The sequence below is a fragment of the Cynocephalus volans genome, chromosome 4, assembly GCF_027409185.1.
Source record: "Cynocephalus volans isolate mCynVol1 chromosome 4, mCynVol1.pri, whole genome shotgun sequence".
NCBI classification, from domain to species: Eukaryota; Metazoa; Chordata; class Mammalia; order Dermoptera; family Cynocephalidae; genus Cynocephalus; species Cynocephalus volans.
In genome coordinates, this window is record NC_084463.1 from 165,691,842 (window position 1) to 165,710,119 (window position 18,278).

General features: G+C 50.6%; 1 protein-coding gene across 1 annotated transcript in view; it reads right to left on the reverse strand.

The window, feature by feature from the left end:
* Nucleotides 1–204: 204 nt before the first annotated feature.
* The window catches only part of NADSYN1 (NAD synthetase 1), a 44,433-nt gene continuing 26,359 nt past the window's right edge, over nt 205–18,278 (reverse strand). The window contains exons 12-21 of the mRNA XM_063092878.1: nt 17,784–17,832; nt 17,037–17,139; nt 16,425–16,593; nt 15,174–15,309; nt 14,264–14,370; nt 8,499–8,630; nt 7,688–7,757; nt 3,296–3,424; nt 2,656–2,832; nt 205–446 (exon numbers count right to left, since the gene is read on the reverse strand). Of these exons, the coding sequence (XP_062948948.1) occupies nt 396–446; nt 2,656–2,832; nt 3,296–3,424; nt 7,688–7,757; nt 8,499–8,630; nt 14,264–14,370; nt 15,174–15,309; nt 16,425–16,593; nt 17,037–17,139; nt 17,784–17,832 (1,123 nt within the window). The 3' untranslated portion in view covers nt 205–395. The remainder of the gene's footprint in view (nt 447–2,655; nt 2,833–3,295; nt 3,425–7,687; nt 7,758–8,498; nt 8,631–14,263; nt 14,371–15,173; nt 15,310–16,424; nt 16,594–17,036; nt 17,140–17,783; nt 17,833–18,278) is intronic.

Here is an 18,278-nt window from a genome sequence, read left to right on the forward strand (position 1 = left end):
ACAGGAAGGTGAATGTGGGGGGTGGGGAGGTCTTTTCCCCTCCCTTTTCTGCTCATGACACCCCTCCCTGCCTGAAGCCATCATGGTTCCTGCTGCACAGTGTGATCCAGCGGGGTCGAGGCTCCTCTAAGCCAGCCGGCTTCCCATCAGACCCCCTGCTGAAGCACGGGCCGGGCCAGGAAAGCACACGCTCCAGGGGACGGCCATGGCACATTCGCTTTATTAGCCTCCTTTTAAGGAACGAGAATGAAAGATCCCTTTCCCTCGAAATGTAAAACAAAGCTTGACCCCGGGCCACTCAGGTGGGGGTGCTGGGGCTCCTGCCCTTGGCCGCCAGCCATGCTGAGGTGACACTGGGTCCCCGTGGAGAGGAGGCATCCAGGTGGGACTGCCCATCAGTCCACATCATGCAGCTCCTGCTGCTTTTTCCTCTCGAGCTGCAGCACCTAGAAAGAGAAGCACCATGAAAACACACGCCAACGTGAACAGTTGTGCTGTCTAACTATGTGACCCGCACCAGCGGAGGGTCGCGAGTCCTGCAGTCGAACGTCTGCACGATACCACGATGTGGATGCGCTACAGAGCGTGTGCTGGAAACGTCTGGAAGGATGTATCTCGGGACATCCACAGAGGTCACTGCGGCGAAGACATTCAGGAGCTTTTGTCTTCGTGTGCGTGTCTAACGTGGCCACACCTGTTGTTCTTTTGGCTGTCCGGCATCCGAGCCCCTCTTCTGATCTGGGGGAGTCTACCACTGCGTGTGTCTTGGCGGGAGCCAAGTCCTGCCTCCCATGAAAGAAGCCAGAGCCAGGAGCAGTTCCCCCTGCCCCGGGCGGCTGAACGAGACCTGTTGTCTGAGGCTTGGCCAGTCCGTGCCTGTTGACTCCACGTGCCGCTGGGGTGTAGGGAAGACAGGCTAGTGTCCACTGTGGCAGGGCGCAGAGCATGGCCTTTGCCTTCCACTGCCCTTCTGTCCATCCTCTCAGTTGCTCTTGGGTAACTTCCTATCCACTGAAATCTACCAGACACAGCATCTGTTCCTTGCAACCGAGAGGCCCGAAGAATTATCCGGCCCCAAATGTTAGCATTCCTCAGCCTCGGCACTACTGACCCGTGTGACCAGATCATTCTCTTGTTGGGGGCGAGCCCGTCCTGTGCATTGCAGGATGTTTGGTAGCATCCCTGGATGCCACCACCAGATGCCAGTAGCACCTCCCCAGTCATGATAATCAAAAACATCTCCAGACATTGCTTAATGTCCCCTGGGGAACCAATCACTCCCGATGGAGAAGCTCTGCCAGTGACACATGGTGTCACTTCAGTGCCAGACTCAGTGTACACATCACCTGCCCAGAGACGCCCCTGCTGACCAGCAGCTGTGAAGTAGGTCCCTTTGGCCCCTAGCGTTCTCTAGCTCAACACAATACTTTTCACAATTTATCACTTGTAAATGTGTCCCTGTGTTGACTGATCGGCCGTCTTCCTCCTCTCATCAGACTATCAGCTGCTCTAGGGGAGGGGCCACGTCTTAACTCACTCGCTGTTGGGGTTCCCGCTCCTGGCCTCGAAAAAGGGAAGGAAGGACAGAGCTTAATTGCTTTTTCATTGATTATATTACTCCTTCCTTCATCCTATTATTAATTAATTTAAAAAAGAAAGGAAAATGGTGGTTTAGAAGCTGTGAAGCCATCTGGGTGCTGCAGCTACTCACTTTAGGATACAGTTTCTCAATGCTTGTGACTATAGCATGGCCAAAAGCAAACTCTGATTAAATGTAAAGCTACTTGTAAATTAGTACAGCCATTCTAGAAAACAGCACAGAGGTTCTTCAAAAAATTAAAAGTAGAACTATCTGTCATATGATTCAACAATCCCATTACTGGGTATATATTGAAAAGAAACAAAATCTATATGTCAAAGAGGTGTCCACACTCCCATGTTCAGTGCAGCTCTATTCACAACAGCCAAAAAGACAGAATCAACCTAGGTGTCCATCAACAGATGAATGGATAAAGAAAATGTGGTATTATACACAGTGGAATACTATTCAGCCTTAAAAAAGGAGAAGAAAATCCAGTCATTAGTGACAACGTGGATGCACCGGGAGGACATTAGGTTACGTGAAATAAGTCAGGCACAGAAAGACACGTACCACATGATCTCACTCAATGCGGGATCTAAACCCGCTGAACTCCTAGGACTAGAGTAGTATGGGGGTCACAGAGGCTGGAGGGTGGGGGGATTGGGAGATGTTGGTCAAAGGACACACAATTTCAGTTAGACAGGAGGAGTAAGTTTGGGCGATCCATTGTACAACATGGTGACTTTAGTTAATTACAATGAAAACTGCTAAGAGAGTGATTTTAAATGTGCTCACCACACACAAAAGTGTAAGATGATGCATATATATTAAATAACTTGACTTTGCCATTCCACAGTGTACACATTTTTCAAAACACCACCTTGTTCACCATAAATATACACAATTTTTGTCAACTTAAAAAAATTGAAAATAAAAAACCTTAAACATACTAGTCCCTGTGCAGAAATAAGGACAGTAAAAAATCCATTGTGCATATAAAAAAGCTTTCCAGTCCTCAATAGAAATAAGCTTCTGTTTCTTCTATAGAGAAAAACCACTTTTGTTCAATATACCTGATTTTCTATGCACCGAAACTGCCAAGGCCAGCGGGTGTTGTACAGGAACGGTCGCAGATCAAACCTGTTGTCGTCAGGGCTGTAGTTCTCAGCGTGGTATGCCGGTGTGAGCGTAGTCATCTTGTGTCTGTTCATGGAATACTTGGAGAAAAACTGCTTCACTTTTTCAGCCACCTGGTGGGCACACAAGGCACAGGGCTTCCAGTGAGCAAGGCTGGACAGGCCCAGGGCCAGGAGGCTCACACAGACTATGGCTTCAGGAGATCTGAGGTGATCCCACAAAGACGTATTTCATGAGGCTTCTGGGTGGTCCTGTGGGACCACCATACCTGTGGGCTTCAGCCCTAGCAACATTCAAAGCCAGCAGAAAAGCAATAACATTCTGCCCTCGAAGTTGACACTCTGCCCGCAATAAAAGGGGAAGGGCTTGCTTCATGTCGTCTGAGCCCTACTCAGACAAATGCAGGGCAGACAGAAGCCTGAGCTGGTGAGTGTGAGAACTGGAAAGGATGACTGTGTGATGGCTGTATTATTTGGGGTCACGCTGCACTTATTGGCTCAAAGAAGTCAAATCGACCACTGCAAGAGTGACTTCACCTCCCTGACCTTCCTCTGTGAAACATTCTCATGGCTTTACCTGTCTTGGGGTGCAGATGTCTCTCCACATGTTCAGGAGTCTGCAGAACATGCTGTAGGGCCCCGTCTTGGCGATCTTCCTGAGCCTCCCGTAGACGGAGAGCTCCGCGTATGTCATCCCCATATCTTCCTGCAGAAGACAAAATCCACCCCGTGGAGCGAGGGAAAGCAGAGCTACAGGAGCAGCTAAGGCTTCTTCTGGAGAAGCCATCAGAAACCCAGGGGAGGGGAGAATTTGCTGGACCTGACTTCCCAACACTGATCGGCCAATAAGAAAGTGGCATTCAGAAAAAATGACAAAGGGCCAGACATTTGGTCTTGAGGACCACAGGGGGGTGAACTGTCACTCACCAAAGGTGTGTTCCTGTCCTAATCTTCAGTTCCTGTGACCTTATCTGGAATAAGGATCTTGAGACGAGATGACCCCGGGTGAAGGGTGGGCCCTAAATCTAATGGCAAGTGTAAGGCACTGTGCACCAGGAAGATGGACCCTGTCCCCTGCCCTCTGAGTCCACTTCTCTCAGGCATGGAGGACTCAGAGAAGAGGGAACAGGCTCACAGAAGTCTGAGCTATGGTAGAGGCCATGAGATGCCACTGGAATCACTGTTCCAGGCCACAAATGTCCAAGCCCGTCTCCAAACAGTCAACTTCACCCTGAGGCTTGCACACGACAGACACCTTTCCTACTTTTCAGTATCCACACCAATTCCCTCTCAACTCCTATCACGCCCACAGCTATCATCAAAGGACAGACAGTGAACACTAGCATGCTGTCATTCACCGCAGTTGGGCCCTTGCCTTCAACCAGGGTCTGGACAGCCTTTGTGACATGGACCCTGCCTCCTACTCCCCATCACCCACTCAGCTTTAGCCACCCTGGTCTTGCCTCAGCTCCAATGTCACCTCCTTGGGGGCCTGTCCTGACCCCCACCTGAGAGACACACCACCATATGTCACATCTCTCCATTCCATCTCCCTGGTTGATTTTGTTTGTGGTACTCATAGCCACCCAGGCCATCAGGTTACTTCTTTCTTGTCTGTCCTCTCTACGGGACTCTAAGCATTTTAAGAGCAGTCGCCACATCTATCTGGTTCACCATGGAGTCCCTAGCACCTAGCAGGTTCTGGCACAAGAAGGTGCTTTACCAGTCTCTTTGGCATGAAGTGAATATTTTCTAGAGTAACATTTTAATTAATTTAATTAAACAATAATAGTTGGAGACTTCAACACCCCACTTTCAATAATGATAGAACATTAGACAAAAAAATCAACAAGGAAGCAGAAGACTTGAACACTGCTATAAACCAACAAGACCAGGCAGATTTCTATAGTACATTCCACCCAGCAATAGCAGAATATACATTCTTTCAAGTGCACAGGACAGATCATATGCTAGGCCATAAAGAAGCCATAATAAACTTTAAAACATTGAAATCATACAAAGTATGCTCTGTAACCACACTGGAATAAAACTACAAATTCAATACAGAAAGAAATTTCAGATATTCACAAAAACATGGAAAAAACCAGCATACTCCTAAATAACCAGTGAATCAAAGAAGAAAAGGATGATAAAGGAATATTATGAACAACTGGGTGGCAACAAATTAGACAACTTAGATGAGAAGGACATATTCTTAGAAAGACACTGTGATGGCAAATTTTAGGTGTCAACTTGACTGGATTAAGGGGTACTCAGATAGCTGGTACAGCATTATTTCTGAGTCTGTCTGTGAGGGTGTTCTCAGAAGAGATTGGCATTTGAATCAGCACACTGAGTAAGGAGGATCTGCCCTTACCCAATGTGCGCAGGCACCACCCAATCAGCTGAGGACCCAGACAGGACAAAAAGTCAGAGGAGAGGCAAATTCTCTCTCTCTTCTGGAGCTGGGACACCCTTCTTATTCTGACCTGGACATCACAACTCCAGGCTCTCCAGCCTTTGGACTCTGGGACCTGCACCAGCAGCCCTCCCAGGTTCTCAGTCCTTTGGCCTCAAACTGTGAGAGTGACACCATTGGTTCCTCTGGTTTTGAGGCTTTTGGACTTGGATGGAGCCCGACTACTGGCTTCCCAGGGTCTCCACCTTGCAGATGGCTTTTTGTGGGACTTCTCAGCCTTCATAATTCTGTGATCCTATTATGCTAATAAATTCCCTCTTTCGTATATGTACACATGCACACACATGACATTCATACACACACACACACACACACACACACACACGTATTCGTATTATCTTTCAATTCTATTTTCCGATGAACTTTTTGAAGTACCATCATATATACACATGTGTGCGTGCACGCATGTGTCGGAATGTGTGTACATGTACATCTATCTCCAATTGGTTCTATATCTCTGGAGAACCCTAATACAGACACAAACTACCCAAACTTACTTAGGGAGAAATGTGAACAGACCTCTGACAAGAGATTGGATGAATAATGAACACACTTTTCACATGGCTTCCTGTGAATTTTACCAAAAATGTACAGAAAAATAAACACCAATTCTTAATAAACTCTTCCAAAAAAAAGAAGAGAGAATACTTCCTAACTCTTTCCATGAGGCCAGTATTTCCCTGATACCAAACCAAAGACATCACAAAAAAAGAAAAGCATAGACCAATATCCCTGTGAATAGAAATAAAAATCCTCAACAGAATACTAGCAAACCAAGTCCAGCAACAAATAAAAAAGGATTATACACAATGAACAATAAGTGTTTATCCCAGGAATGCAGGGTTGGTTTAACACCTGAAAATTGTAGAAAGAGCTTTTGACAAGATCCAATACTCTTTTATGATAAAAACAAAACAAACAAACAAAAAAACACTCAAAAACTAGGAAGAGAAGAAAACTTTGTCAACATGATAAAAGGCTTTTATGAAAAGTCCACAGCTAGCATCATACTTAATATGGAAAGACTGTAAGCTTTCCCCTGAAGATCAGGAACAAGACAAGCATATCCACTCTCACCACTTCTATTTAAAACGGACTGGAGATTCTAGCCAGGGAGATTAGGCAAGAAAATGAAATAAAAGGCATCCAGATTGGAAAAGAAGTAAAATTATCTCTATTTGCAGATGGCATTATCTCATAAATAGAAAATCTTAAGGAATTCATTAAAAAGCTATTAGAATTAATAAATGAATTCAAAGGGTTCCAGGGTACAAGATCAATATACAAAAATCAATTATATCTCTACACACTATCAATGAACAATCCAAAAATGAAATTAAGAAATAAGTTCCATTCACAACAGTATCAAAAAGAATAAAATACTTTGAAATAAATTTAACAATAGAAGTGCAAACTTATACTCTAAAAACTAGAAAACATTGTTGAGAGACATTAAAGACAAATAAGTGAGAAGACATTCCATGCTCATGATTCAGAAGACTTAATATTATTTAGATGGCAATATCTCCCAAATTGATCTATGAGATTAATGCAATCCCTATCAAAATTCAAGCTGGTTTTTTATTTCCTTTTTGCAGAAATTGATGAGGTGATCTCAAAATTCATATAGAAATTCAAGGGACCCAGAGTAGCCAAAACAATCTTGAAAAAGAAGGACAAAGTTAGAAGACTCATAGTTCTTGAGACTACAAATTTGGAAACTTACCACAAAGTTACAGTAATCAGAATAGCACAGTACTGGCATAAGGATAAACATATAAATCAATGAAAAAGAATAGACATTCCAGAAATAAACCCATACATTTACAGTCAATTGATTTTCAACAAAGGTGCCAAGACAATTCAGTGGGAGAAAGAATAGTCTTTTCAACACATGGTACGGGAACACGTGGGCATCCACAGGCTCAAGAATGAAGTTGGACCCCTTCCTCACACCACACACAAAAATCAGCTCAACCAGATCATAGACCTAAAGGTAAACGCTACAAGCATAAAACTCTTAGAAGAAAACATAAAAGTGAATCTCTATGACCAAAGGAGGCTGAAAGACCATCAATCTCACAGTAGAAAGTCCACAGCCACTTCCTCCAGCATCCACTGAAGCTGCAGACCACAGCCCAGGCCTCCATCATTAAAGGCCAGCATGGAGTGGAGTAGTTGAGACCCATCCTTCTCTGAGGTCACCCTAACGCCCACGAAGAGACTACCCTCCTGCCTGCAAGGGGCCTGCTTTGCTCAGCTCACCATCCACACTCTGCCTCCCCACACAATCTTCACCCTCCTCCCTGGCCCTGACCAGGAGAAAGCTGAATCGCAGTGTCAGAGGCCAGCGATGCCACGATGCTGAGCTCCCAAACCAGGAACCCGATGATGGAGCACTGTTCCTCAGGGCAGAAAGGAGGCAGAAAGAAACCCAGCACCAAAACAGAGGGAGAAGGGAAAGGCCCCGTGACATGCCACCACCATTACCTCATCAGTCTGGGACACCTGTCCATTGGCCAACGGTTCCAGCTCTGCAGTGGCTGGCGCTGACAAGATGCTGCAGCCAAGACACACAGAGGTCAGTCCCTATAGCTGCTAAAGGGAGAGAACACACTAGGCTGGGGCATGTGGATGTTGCTGTGGCTTCATGACCTGAGGACAAAGGCTGATGACAGGGAGATACAGCCTGGGGTCTCTGCACCATGGCACCAACAGCACAGGGCTAGATAACTCTCTGTGGTGGGGCTGTCTGAGTGTTGTAGGACGTTTGGGAGCATCCCTGGCCTCGACCCATTAGATGCCAGTAGCATACCCCATTGTGATAACTAAAAATGTCTCCAGACATTGTCCAATGTCCCCTGGGGGCACAATATCCCCAGTGAGGACAAACAAAGAGAAGAAAAAACATTCCTGGTATACAGGATGATGCAAGCAAAGGCCTCAAAAAGCTCCGGGTATTGACTTGCTCCACAGACACTGTTGAAGCACCAGGCACTCTGCTAAGTGCTGTGTCAGACCCCCCAGCCTTATGATGGCCAGAGAAGGGGGCCTGAGCAGGAGGGAGGCTGCAGCTGTGAGATCTGGCCAAAGCCCGGGGACCGTGGGAGCACCTATGGAAAGAAGGGGGCACCTGGCCATGGGACCTCAAGTGCTCGGCTGAAGGGCAGGACCATTCTCATCAGGCGATAGGGAGCCATGGCAGGTGGCTGAGCAGGGGCGAGGATGGCCCCGGGCTGTGCTAGGAGAGGTACCCAGTGGCTCAGGAGCTGCAGCCATGGCTGGGTGGACGTGCACTCACCTCTGCAGGGCGGGGAGCTGGAACCGCTCAAGGCAGAAGCAGACGAAGGCTCGCAGGTCCGTCTTGCTGATCCCACCGATGGGGTTGATGTCAGCACTGGAGCAGTCGTACTTGGTCAGGTAGCCCAGGAGACTGTGGGACAGAGGGTGCATGAGGTTCTCACAGGGCATACCTGTGGGCTGCAGATTCTGCCAACTCTGGTTGTCTGAGAGCTCACTTCTGCTGGGGGCCCATAAGCCAGAAGCCTGGCAAATTCTAGAGTCTTGGAAAAGTCTGGCATGGCTGGAACAGACTGCAAGGGGGCAGGGGCTGCAAATGACTGAGCAGGTGTGTTGGGTACCCCAAGGGAGACAGATTTTGGGGTCACTAGCACCCAGGTTGGAGGAGCCTGTCTGAAACATGGGAGCTGGGGCCAGCTGAGTGGAGCCGAAGGACAGAGGTCCTGAGCAGGCAAGAGGGACCTCAGCCACATAGACGCTCAGCCAGGTGGCAGCCAGGCCCCTTCCCCTTGCCTGTTAACTCTGATCCCCATGTTCAGTAGAAGAACGCTCCCCCTCATGAGATGCCCACGTCCTAATACCCAGAACCTAGAAATACATCACCTGGCACAGAAAAAAAGACTTTGCAGATGGATTAAGTTGAGGACCTGTGATGGTGAGATGATCGTAGATTACAGTGTGAGCCCTAAATGTGGCCACAAGAGTCCTTAAGTGAAAGAGGGGGCAAAAGACGAAAGTCAGAATGAGCCACGCTGCGGAGCAAAGGCATGGAGAGGCCGCGCAGCTGGGGTGAAGGCGCAGGAAGATTGTGGCAGCCCCAGGAGCCGGACCAGGTGGGATCCAGTCTCCCCAGGAGCCTTCAGAAGGAACCAGCCCTGCCCACACCTTAACTTTAGCCCAGTGAGATCCATGTTGGACATCTGTCCTGCAGAAGTGTAGGATGACAAAAGACTCGTGTTGTTGCGGCCACCAGCTCCATGGTCATTTGTCCAGCAGCCACAGGACACTCGCACACCTCTTCATCCTCTTCCCCCCTGCACCCGCCAACACTTCTGGGGCAGGCCACTGCGCTCCCTGGCTGGACCACCGGATTTCTGCCTATCTCCTCCACCCCAGGCCAGCCCAGCCACTGCCACAGCAATGCCTGGTCACGCCATGCCACTGCCTGCAGCCCCTCAATGGAGACTTTTGGGCTGGCCCTGCGCATCTCGCAGGCGCATCTCTCCATGCTCCCTGAGCTCACGCTTCAACGCTTCCTCACCCCTCCTGCCTCTTCCAGTCCACCAGAGGCGGGGTGCTCTGTGGCTCCCTGTCCTGGTAAAGGGAGAGCAGAGAGCAGAAACAGGTCCTTCAGCATGTGCTGGGATTGTGGGCCACCGCTGGCAGGACAGGTGACAGTTCTCACCTCACCACTCTACTCTGCCCCTTCCATCCCAGATGATCGTCAGAGGCGCAAGACCCTGGGGATGTCACAGGGAAAACTCAGAGAGCTGTGGGGACAAGTCCTGCAGGTGCAGTGCCCTGGACGTGTCTCAGCAGAAAATCCAGAAGGGAGGAGGTTGCCATGGCGATGGGGGTTGGCACACGTATATGTTAAAAGTTAAGACAGTCTTTTCCTGACTGAAATCAAGACTGATTTGGTAGGTTCACAGGACTCTGAGGACAACTTTGTTGAAGAAGTCATAGAACGGGCATTTTCATAAATTTCAGCAAATGAACCAACTAAGCCCCGGCGACGTCCCCTCTCCCAGGCTCACCATAGATCTTTCCCTCGATGCTGGGACACCTCCATCAGCGTGAGTGATGCCCTAAGGGCTCACCACATCCTCCCCTTAGCCTTGCGTCCCTGACCTCGCCCCATGACACGCCCAGGGCTGGCCCTGCTCTCTAACGCCGCTCCTTCCCGTTCAATCCTGAACCTTCCCCCGCCAGGTCTCTGCTCTAGCCACTGCAATAAAACTGTCCTTGTCAAGTCCCTGCCAATCTTCAGTTTGCAAAAGCCCACAGCCAACCCCAGCCTCCCACATCTGATCAATAAGTCCCGCTGGCCCAGTGAACATGACTCCCTGCCCCCTCCCCCCCCCCCCCCCCCCGAAACCGCCCCGCCCCCGGTGCTGGGTATCACCTTCCCTCGGTTCCCACCCACTTCCCTGGCTCCTTCGTGTCAGCCTCATGCCTGGGACCCCCTCACCTCCCAGCTTCATGGTGTTGTGGAGTCTCAGGGCACAGTCCTTAGACCCCTACGGTTCCCTTCTCTGTCCACGTTCAGTCCTATGGTCTCAGGTGGTCCCACGGCTTTTAATGCCATCTTCACCATGCTGGGCAGTCCTAGGCATGCTGTCCTGTCTGGACCCCACCCTGGACTCTGGGCTCCTACACATCCCCACCGCACACCTCCACCTGCACGTCTAGAGAGCATCGCAAACTCAACATTCCTGACACAACTGGATTCCTCACCTCTCACCCCCTTCCCGCCATCCCCCACATGTAGGCACGGGTGAGTCCATCCTTTCGGTTGTCCCAGTCCCAAAATTCAGGGTCACCCTGGGCTTCCTCACCCCACATCCAGTTCTTCTGCAAATCCTGTCCATTCTCCCGCTAATGCAGAATATGCCAGAATCCAACCACTCCTCACCACACCCCATCCACACCCTGGCCAGGCCCTATTCCGGTCTGCATGAGCTGGAAGGCCTTGCCACTGTCACCACCAGGCCGGCCTCAGCAATCAGAACACTTTACTGGGCATTGATGAGACCTTGTTGCATTGTTTACAAACCCTCCAGCGACTTCCCAAGGCCCTACCCTGAGAGCCCTTCTCCACCGCACTCCCCGAAAGGTCCCAACTAGCAGCCTGGACAGGGCTCTGCGAGCTCGCGCCTGGTTGCCTTGGACTTTGCCCCGTGGGCCTTTGCCCTTGATTGATTTTGCTGTGTCCTTACGCAGTAACAAGGCTAAGCTGTGAGCAGGACTGTATGCTGAGTCCTGTGAGGCACCTGGGAGAACCACCAAGCCTGGGGGTGAAAACTCATCCCCAACACCCCCTCTACTTGCCATGACCTGCCGCTGCCCCTCGTGGTCGTCCCTTACAATCTCTCCTGGGCATGTCCTCAACTCCTGGCTCCTCTCTCTGTCCCCCTTACTCGGCACGAACACCTGCAGCTGCACATGGCTGGAGAGAAATGCAGGACCCCACCTCCGGGGGCTTCTGATTGTCATGGGCCATGGGCTGCCTGCCGTTCCCTGATCCACCACGTTCCCACGTCCAGGGTGAACATTCTGTCCACTACCACCAAATGTCCTCCGCTTGCCTCCTGACCACCTCTCTCACAGGTGACTCTGCTTCCTACTTCCCAGTCATAGCCCTCCCTGCACCTTGCCCGTCCACCCTGCAGGGCTCCTGCTGCCTCGGCCATGCCAGACAGGCTCCCTGCTGTGCCGATGCCCAGCCACCTGCTCTCACCTCCTCTCCAACAACGTCCCCACTCTGCACTGGAAAATTTGTTTCCTCTCTACTGGCCTTTTCATGTCAGCATGTTAAAACAAGAAAACACGTTCTCTTGTCCCCAGTGCTCCCTTCAGATACCAGTCTGTGCCTCCCTCCCCTTTAAAGTGAAACTTCTGGAAAGCTGTCTCCAGGCCTCACACTCCACTCTCCCTTCAAACCGCTCCAGCAGATTTTTCAGTGCCTCACTCAGACAAGACCAGGCTTTTCAGGGAGACAGTGACTGGTCCTCAGTCTTGAACGGTCTCGCCTTGGGGCTTCTGCACAGCTGTTCTCTGAACTACCCTTTCCCTCCCTCACCTCTGCAGGCCTTTGTAAAACAATGCTTTTCAACTCGGCCTTCCCCAGCCACCCCACCTACAGCTGCAAACTCCAACTCTCTCTTTCCTCACTTTAGTTTTCTCTGCAGACGTTTCATATGAGATATGTTATTAGTTTTGTTATCTGGTCTCTTCCACTAGAACAAAATAGGGGTTATTTTTCTGTTTTGCTCACAACACCAAGAATGCCTGGTACATGACAAGTGTCTGACAATTACTCTATGATTAAGCAAACAGGAAAGCAACGGAATTAAAATTAGAATTAGAAGGAATTGAAGAACAGAATTAGACAAGAAAACTTTTTTTTTAAATCAACGCTTTTATAAAAAATTATAAACCTGAGGTTCTACCCCAGAATGCAAAAGAAAGGGTTACAACCACTGAGAAGAGAGTGGAAGAAAGGGAGGCAGCAGATGGAAATCGACCTGACCTGGACATGAAACACACCAGACTGGAAAAGCACAACTAAACATCATAGAAGAAAAGTACTTCAACTGCAGAGAGACTTCCACCTATCTATGAGACAGGCTTAGCAGCACACGTGGTGGAAAAACACGAATATCGTGGGTTCCTTGTTTTCTAAATAGACATCTAGAAACCTTTAAGCTCCCAGAACCCAACCACAACCCTGAGAAAAATATGGCTTTTTTGTTAACATTTTAAATAGCAGAAAACAGTGGTCAAGAATTGTAAGGGGAAAATATTACAATAACATAATTTTATATAACAGGTCAAATTCTTGTTCCACCACAAAAGCAAAACAAAACATCGGTATCTCAGCTATGTCAGGGCTCAGAATATACACCACCACCACACCCTCCTGAAACATCGCTCCCCTAGAAACACACTGGAGGCAACAGAAAAGCTATGAAAATGAACAAAATATGCATGGGGAGGGGGAGGACTTTTCCCAGGTATAGGGTATTAATTTCAAGTTGTTGTAATCAGAGAAGTAAAATAGGATTCAAAAGTCAAAAATAAGATTTAAAAGAGAACATGTGTGCAGACATGCAAGGATGTAGGAAGATTATGACACTCCTACTATGGATAAAAGGATGGGAGGGAGGGAGGGAGGGAAGGAAGGTAGGAAGGAAGGTAGGAAGGAAGGAAGGAAGGAAATAAATGTGGACAGATGTATAAATGGATGGATGAATGGAGAGATGGATGTATATGTGAATGGGTGGACGAATAAATGGACAGATGGGTGGATGAATGGACAGATGGATGGATGGACAAGGGGTGGAGAGATGGATGTACGAATGGATGGGCAGGTCGAGTAATGGATGGATACACTAATGCATAGACTAAGAGGTAAATAAATGACAGATAAAGTTTTTGAAATTCCTCAACTAATGAGGAGGAGCTAAGAACAGCAAAGAGAGCAGCTGGATGGAAGTGGAGGCTCACCTATGGGAAATGGGGAAACCAAGGCTGGAACAGAAGTCTACTAGCCTCCACCACTGAAGGTCAGCTTGAATTTTATCTGGAAAACAATGGGAGTCTGAGTGTTTTTAACAAGGGAGCAATATAAGAAAGGGAGCATTTTCAGTCCACACTGAAAATGAACTACCTGGTTTGGAGGTGAAACCTAGATGCAAAGAAGTGACCTAAGGCACAGTGGATGGCCTCAGAGAAAGAGATAAGCCCAGAAGTGAGCACAGACCTGAGCCCAGACGTGAAGGTGGGGTTGGAAGGCACAGCATGAGCACAACCAGACAAAGCTGGTGGGAGCACAATGTAGATCCAACCTGCATGCTCGAGTCCTGTGACATTTTGGAGAAATGATGCCGCCTGGGTACTCAGCTTGCCAGGAGAAGCATGGGATGGTGGCCGTGTATCTTATAGGTGTCCTAAGAGTCAGCCAGATGCCACAGAAACCCCACCTCCTACAGCAGGTCACCCTCAGAGACTCAGGACACCCCCCCCAATGAAGGCCACATGTACCTCTCATCCACGTTGGCAGATCCGAGCACAAGAAGACCACCACGAGCACCCCGAGACCAGAGGCTCAGCTGGGCAAAGAGGTAGGCCAGGACCATCCGGATCCGAGCCTGGACAACAGGACAGGAAGCAAAGGTTACCCTGCACAGGCAGCATGGGGTTGGCATGTGCCAGCATCAAGCTGCCAACCCAGCTCAGGAGAAGGGTTTCCCCAGCAACCTCTTGAAAAATTAAAATAATTTAGGAGCTCTCCAGTGTTGGGGAAAATTAGAGTCCCAAAGCCTGCAGGCATTCCTCTGGGAGTCGGCCCCACATCCACACCCTCATGGAAGCTCAGCAGCGGGTTCTGTCATCGAAGATGGAAGGAACCGGAGCCCAGAGGGTGGGGAGAAAGCTGGGGACAGCACTGACATGCACTGTCGGCTGGGGCATTGCTCAGCCACCTCGTCTCACTCCCTCTGCCTCAGGCATTCCTGGAGCACGGGGGAAGGCCACCCATGCACAGCAGAAAGGGAACAGAGAGACAGGATCGACCCAAGTGGCTGTGGCCCCAGCACCCATCTGCTCCCTCCACCAACCAACCAGTGTCCAGCTCAGCAGCAGCAGCCCCAGGGGAGCGGGGTCTGGGCTGCCCCAAAGGAAATGCACATGTTCGCCCATGCATCGCACACACTTGCGCATACCCACATGCATGCACAGTTACTCTCCCACTCCCACAAGCACACCCACACACACCTCTAGCTCCCCCACACTCTTGCACACACTCTCACACACGTGAACCCCCAGCCTGTCCACGAGGCTGCATGATCAACGTCTCCCACGAGGCACACAGGCTGCTGGCCCCAGCACCGGCCGTCCCCAGGCTCCCTGCCCTGCCCTCCCCATGGGGACGACGGCCCGGGCGGGGAGACACCTGCACATTCTGCAGCGCCAGGTTCTCCCTGCTGCTTCCTCCATGAGCTGCAAACAGTGGGCTCTTCCCCGTCACCAGGCTGAAGATGCCCACCACGGCCCTCACGGCCGGATCGATGTGGAGGCTGATGTGGTGGCTGGAGGGAGAAAGGGTCAGTGTGGGGGGCAGCGAGTGCAGGTTTGCATGCGTGTGTGGTAGAACACACATGACAGAAACGTCCCACTGCAGCCCTTGTCACGTGCACAATTCAGTGGAGTTGAGTGCTCTCACTGTATTGTGCCGATATCACCACAATCTACTTCCAGAACTTTTCATCATCCCAAAGGAAACCCCATTGCCATTAGCAGTCATTCCCTATTCCCTCCTCCTACAGTTCCAACAACCACCAATCCTTTCTTTCTCTGAGGATTTGCCTGTTCTGGACATTGCATAGAAATGGAACCATACAATATGTAGCCTTTTGTGACTGGCTTCTTTCACTCAGCACAATGTCCTCAAGGTTCATCTGTGTTGTCCTGTGTCAGAATTCCCTTCCTTTTTAAGGCTGAATGATATTCCATTGCACGGACGGACCATACTTTGTTATCCCTTCATCTGTCCATGGACACTGGGGTTGTTTCTTCCTCTTGGCTATGTGATGTGCTGCGTGGACATTCCTGTACGAGCATCTGCCCAGGTCTCCTGCTTTCAACTCCTTTGGGTACAAAGCCAGGAGCTGAGTGGCTAGGGGTGGGGAGGGCAGCTTTTAGCTGAGCTCAGCACACAGAGAGGCAGCTGCTCATTTTTCCTAAGAAGGATTATAAATGGAACATTCTGAATGGAACCCAGTCTCCCCTCTTTGGACAGGTGCCCTCTCTCCACCTTCCTCAAGTGGAGAACTGCCTGGTGGAAGAGGCAGCCAGTGGTGGGAGGCAGGGACACAAGGGGCCATGAGGGACATGGCTAGCCCACTCCCGAGACCTGCTGGGCTGGCTCCACGTGCTCCCACCTGGCGAGCGTATCAACCTGCAGCCTGCACCTGGGGCCAGGAAGGAGGGAGGAAGGGGGGAAATCACAGATAGCCCAGGACTTGGTGGGTGTGGAGAAATGATACACAGTTTCCCTAAAATCTGGCTCAAACCAAGAGAAAGTAGAAACCTGCTCAGCTCCTGGATGCACAGGTAAACAAACATGGTCACAGGTGGGGTTTGCAGTGGCTCTGATCCTTGGCACAGCCGCTTGACCGTGCCCACCACCAGGGACCAGCACTACCTTCCAATCTGCCGCGCCAGCTCTCCAGCCCTGCCACATGTCTCCTGGGAGGAGTTCTCACTGGCCATGTAGCAGGTGGTCAGTATGCGTCCGCACAGGTCTCGAGGGTCCTGGGGGGTGTAGCTGACCTGGTTCACGATCGTCCGAACATCAGCCAACACCTCCTGATCTGAAAACCACCGGGACAGATGGGTAGAAGACGCTGGCCGCATGTGAGATGCCTGCAGGGCATAACCCCACAACCCCTCAGATGAGCACCATTGTCCCCATCTTTCTGTTGCATACACTAAGGCCATGCGCGATGTCACAGCACACGGGGAGAGGACCTGAACCCGGGTTTGTGTGACGCCAAAGCTGGGGTCTTTCTACCAGGTCCTGCAGTGGACAGCCCTTGGACCCAGCTGCATCATCTGGAAGCCCGAGGAAAGGCCTTTACTGTCCCTGCTGCCCCAGGCTCAGGGACCTGGATGTGACATCATGACGTCCGGGCACGGCCACCACAGAGCCTCCTTCACCCAGGATGTCGTGACCTGGTCTCTCCTCTGCCCCTTCCTCACTCCCCACCCAGGGCTAACCATAGGAGCCTCCCTCGGGCCCACAGATGCCACCTACTTCCGCTCTTCACGGCCTCGCAGACCTGGTGGCACATGGAGTAGACGAGGCAGGCGGTGGCTGCGCTGTCCACTCCGCCACTTAGGGGCAGGAAAAACCCCGCCTGGAAAGGGCCGACCAAACACAGGTGTGAGCAGAGCCTCAAAGAAGAGACGTGCCCGGTTGTCAGCCTGCAGGAAAGCTCGCGGGCATCAGTGCTTTCACTGTGTGTGGGAGGATGCCCCGCCTGTGCCAGAATGGGGTTCCCAGAGGGCAGTGACCCTTCACTTGGGGCGCATCTAAGGCTGACTCTCCACCAGTGAACTACAGACGCACAGGAGCACAAAGCCAATAAGAGGCGGCGTGGTGCGTGACTCCAAAGGCCACCAGACAGAGTTCTACTGGTACTCCAAAGGCAGAGCAGACTGGGCTGTGCCTACATGCCCTTGCCAGTGTAGACCAGGCTGCCCACTGAGGCAGAGTGATGGAGCGCTGTCTGCTGCTTGCATTAAAAAAGAAATCACTAGTGCTGGCCCCGTGGCTCACTCCAGAGAGTGTGGTGCTGGTAGCACCAAGGCCGTGGGTTCGGATCCTATATAGGGATGGCCGGTGTACTCACTGGCTGAGCGTAGTGCAGGCAACACTGTGCCAAGGGTTGCAATCCCCTTACCGGTCAAAAAAAAAGAAATCACTGGCCTGCCCCAGAATTCAACACAAACCAAACAGCAGAAAGAGCAAAGTTCACTGGGTAGAAACTGGAAATCTTACCTGTTGGCTTCGTCTTAGAAAGTCCCAAAGCCAGCAGGCAGGTCCAAGGCTGCAGAGCAACCAGGGTATCAAGTCAAGAAAGGGCAGGCCTTGCTCACGGTGCACCTGCTCGGGTCACCTGGGGCAGGTCCCCGAGGTGGAGCCATCCGGAGATAGTGCCAGTAGGTGCTGGGCTCTCACGATGCCCCAGTCTCTGTTTTAAGTACTTCATGGGATTAATGCATTTTAATTGTAAAAACAACCCTGGGAGGTAATATTATCACTGTCCCCATTTTCAAATGGGACACTGAGAAACAGAAAAGACAGTGCCTTTTTGCCCAACATCATAGCATGCAGAAGCAGCTCCTCTGGGAGTTAAATCCAGGTGATCTGGCTCTAGCGTCTACACTCCCAACCCCAGTAAGGCTTAGCCTCCTCCTCGCCATCTACTCCAGGCAGGTTCTGAAAACACACTACATGAGCCCCCACCCCAGTGCGACTGCAGCAGCAGCTGGT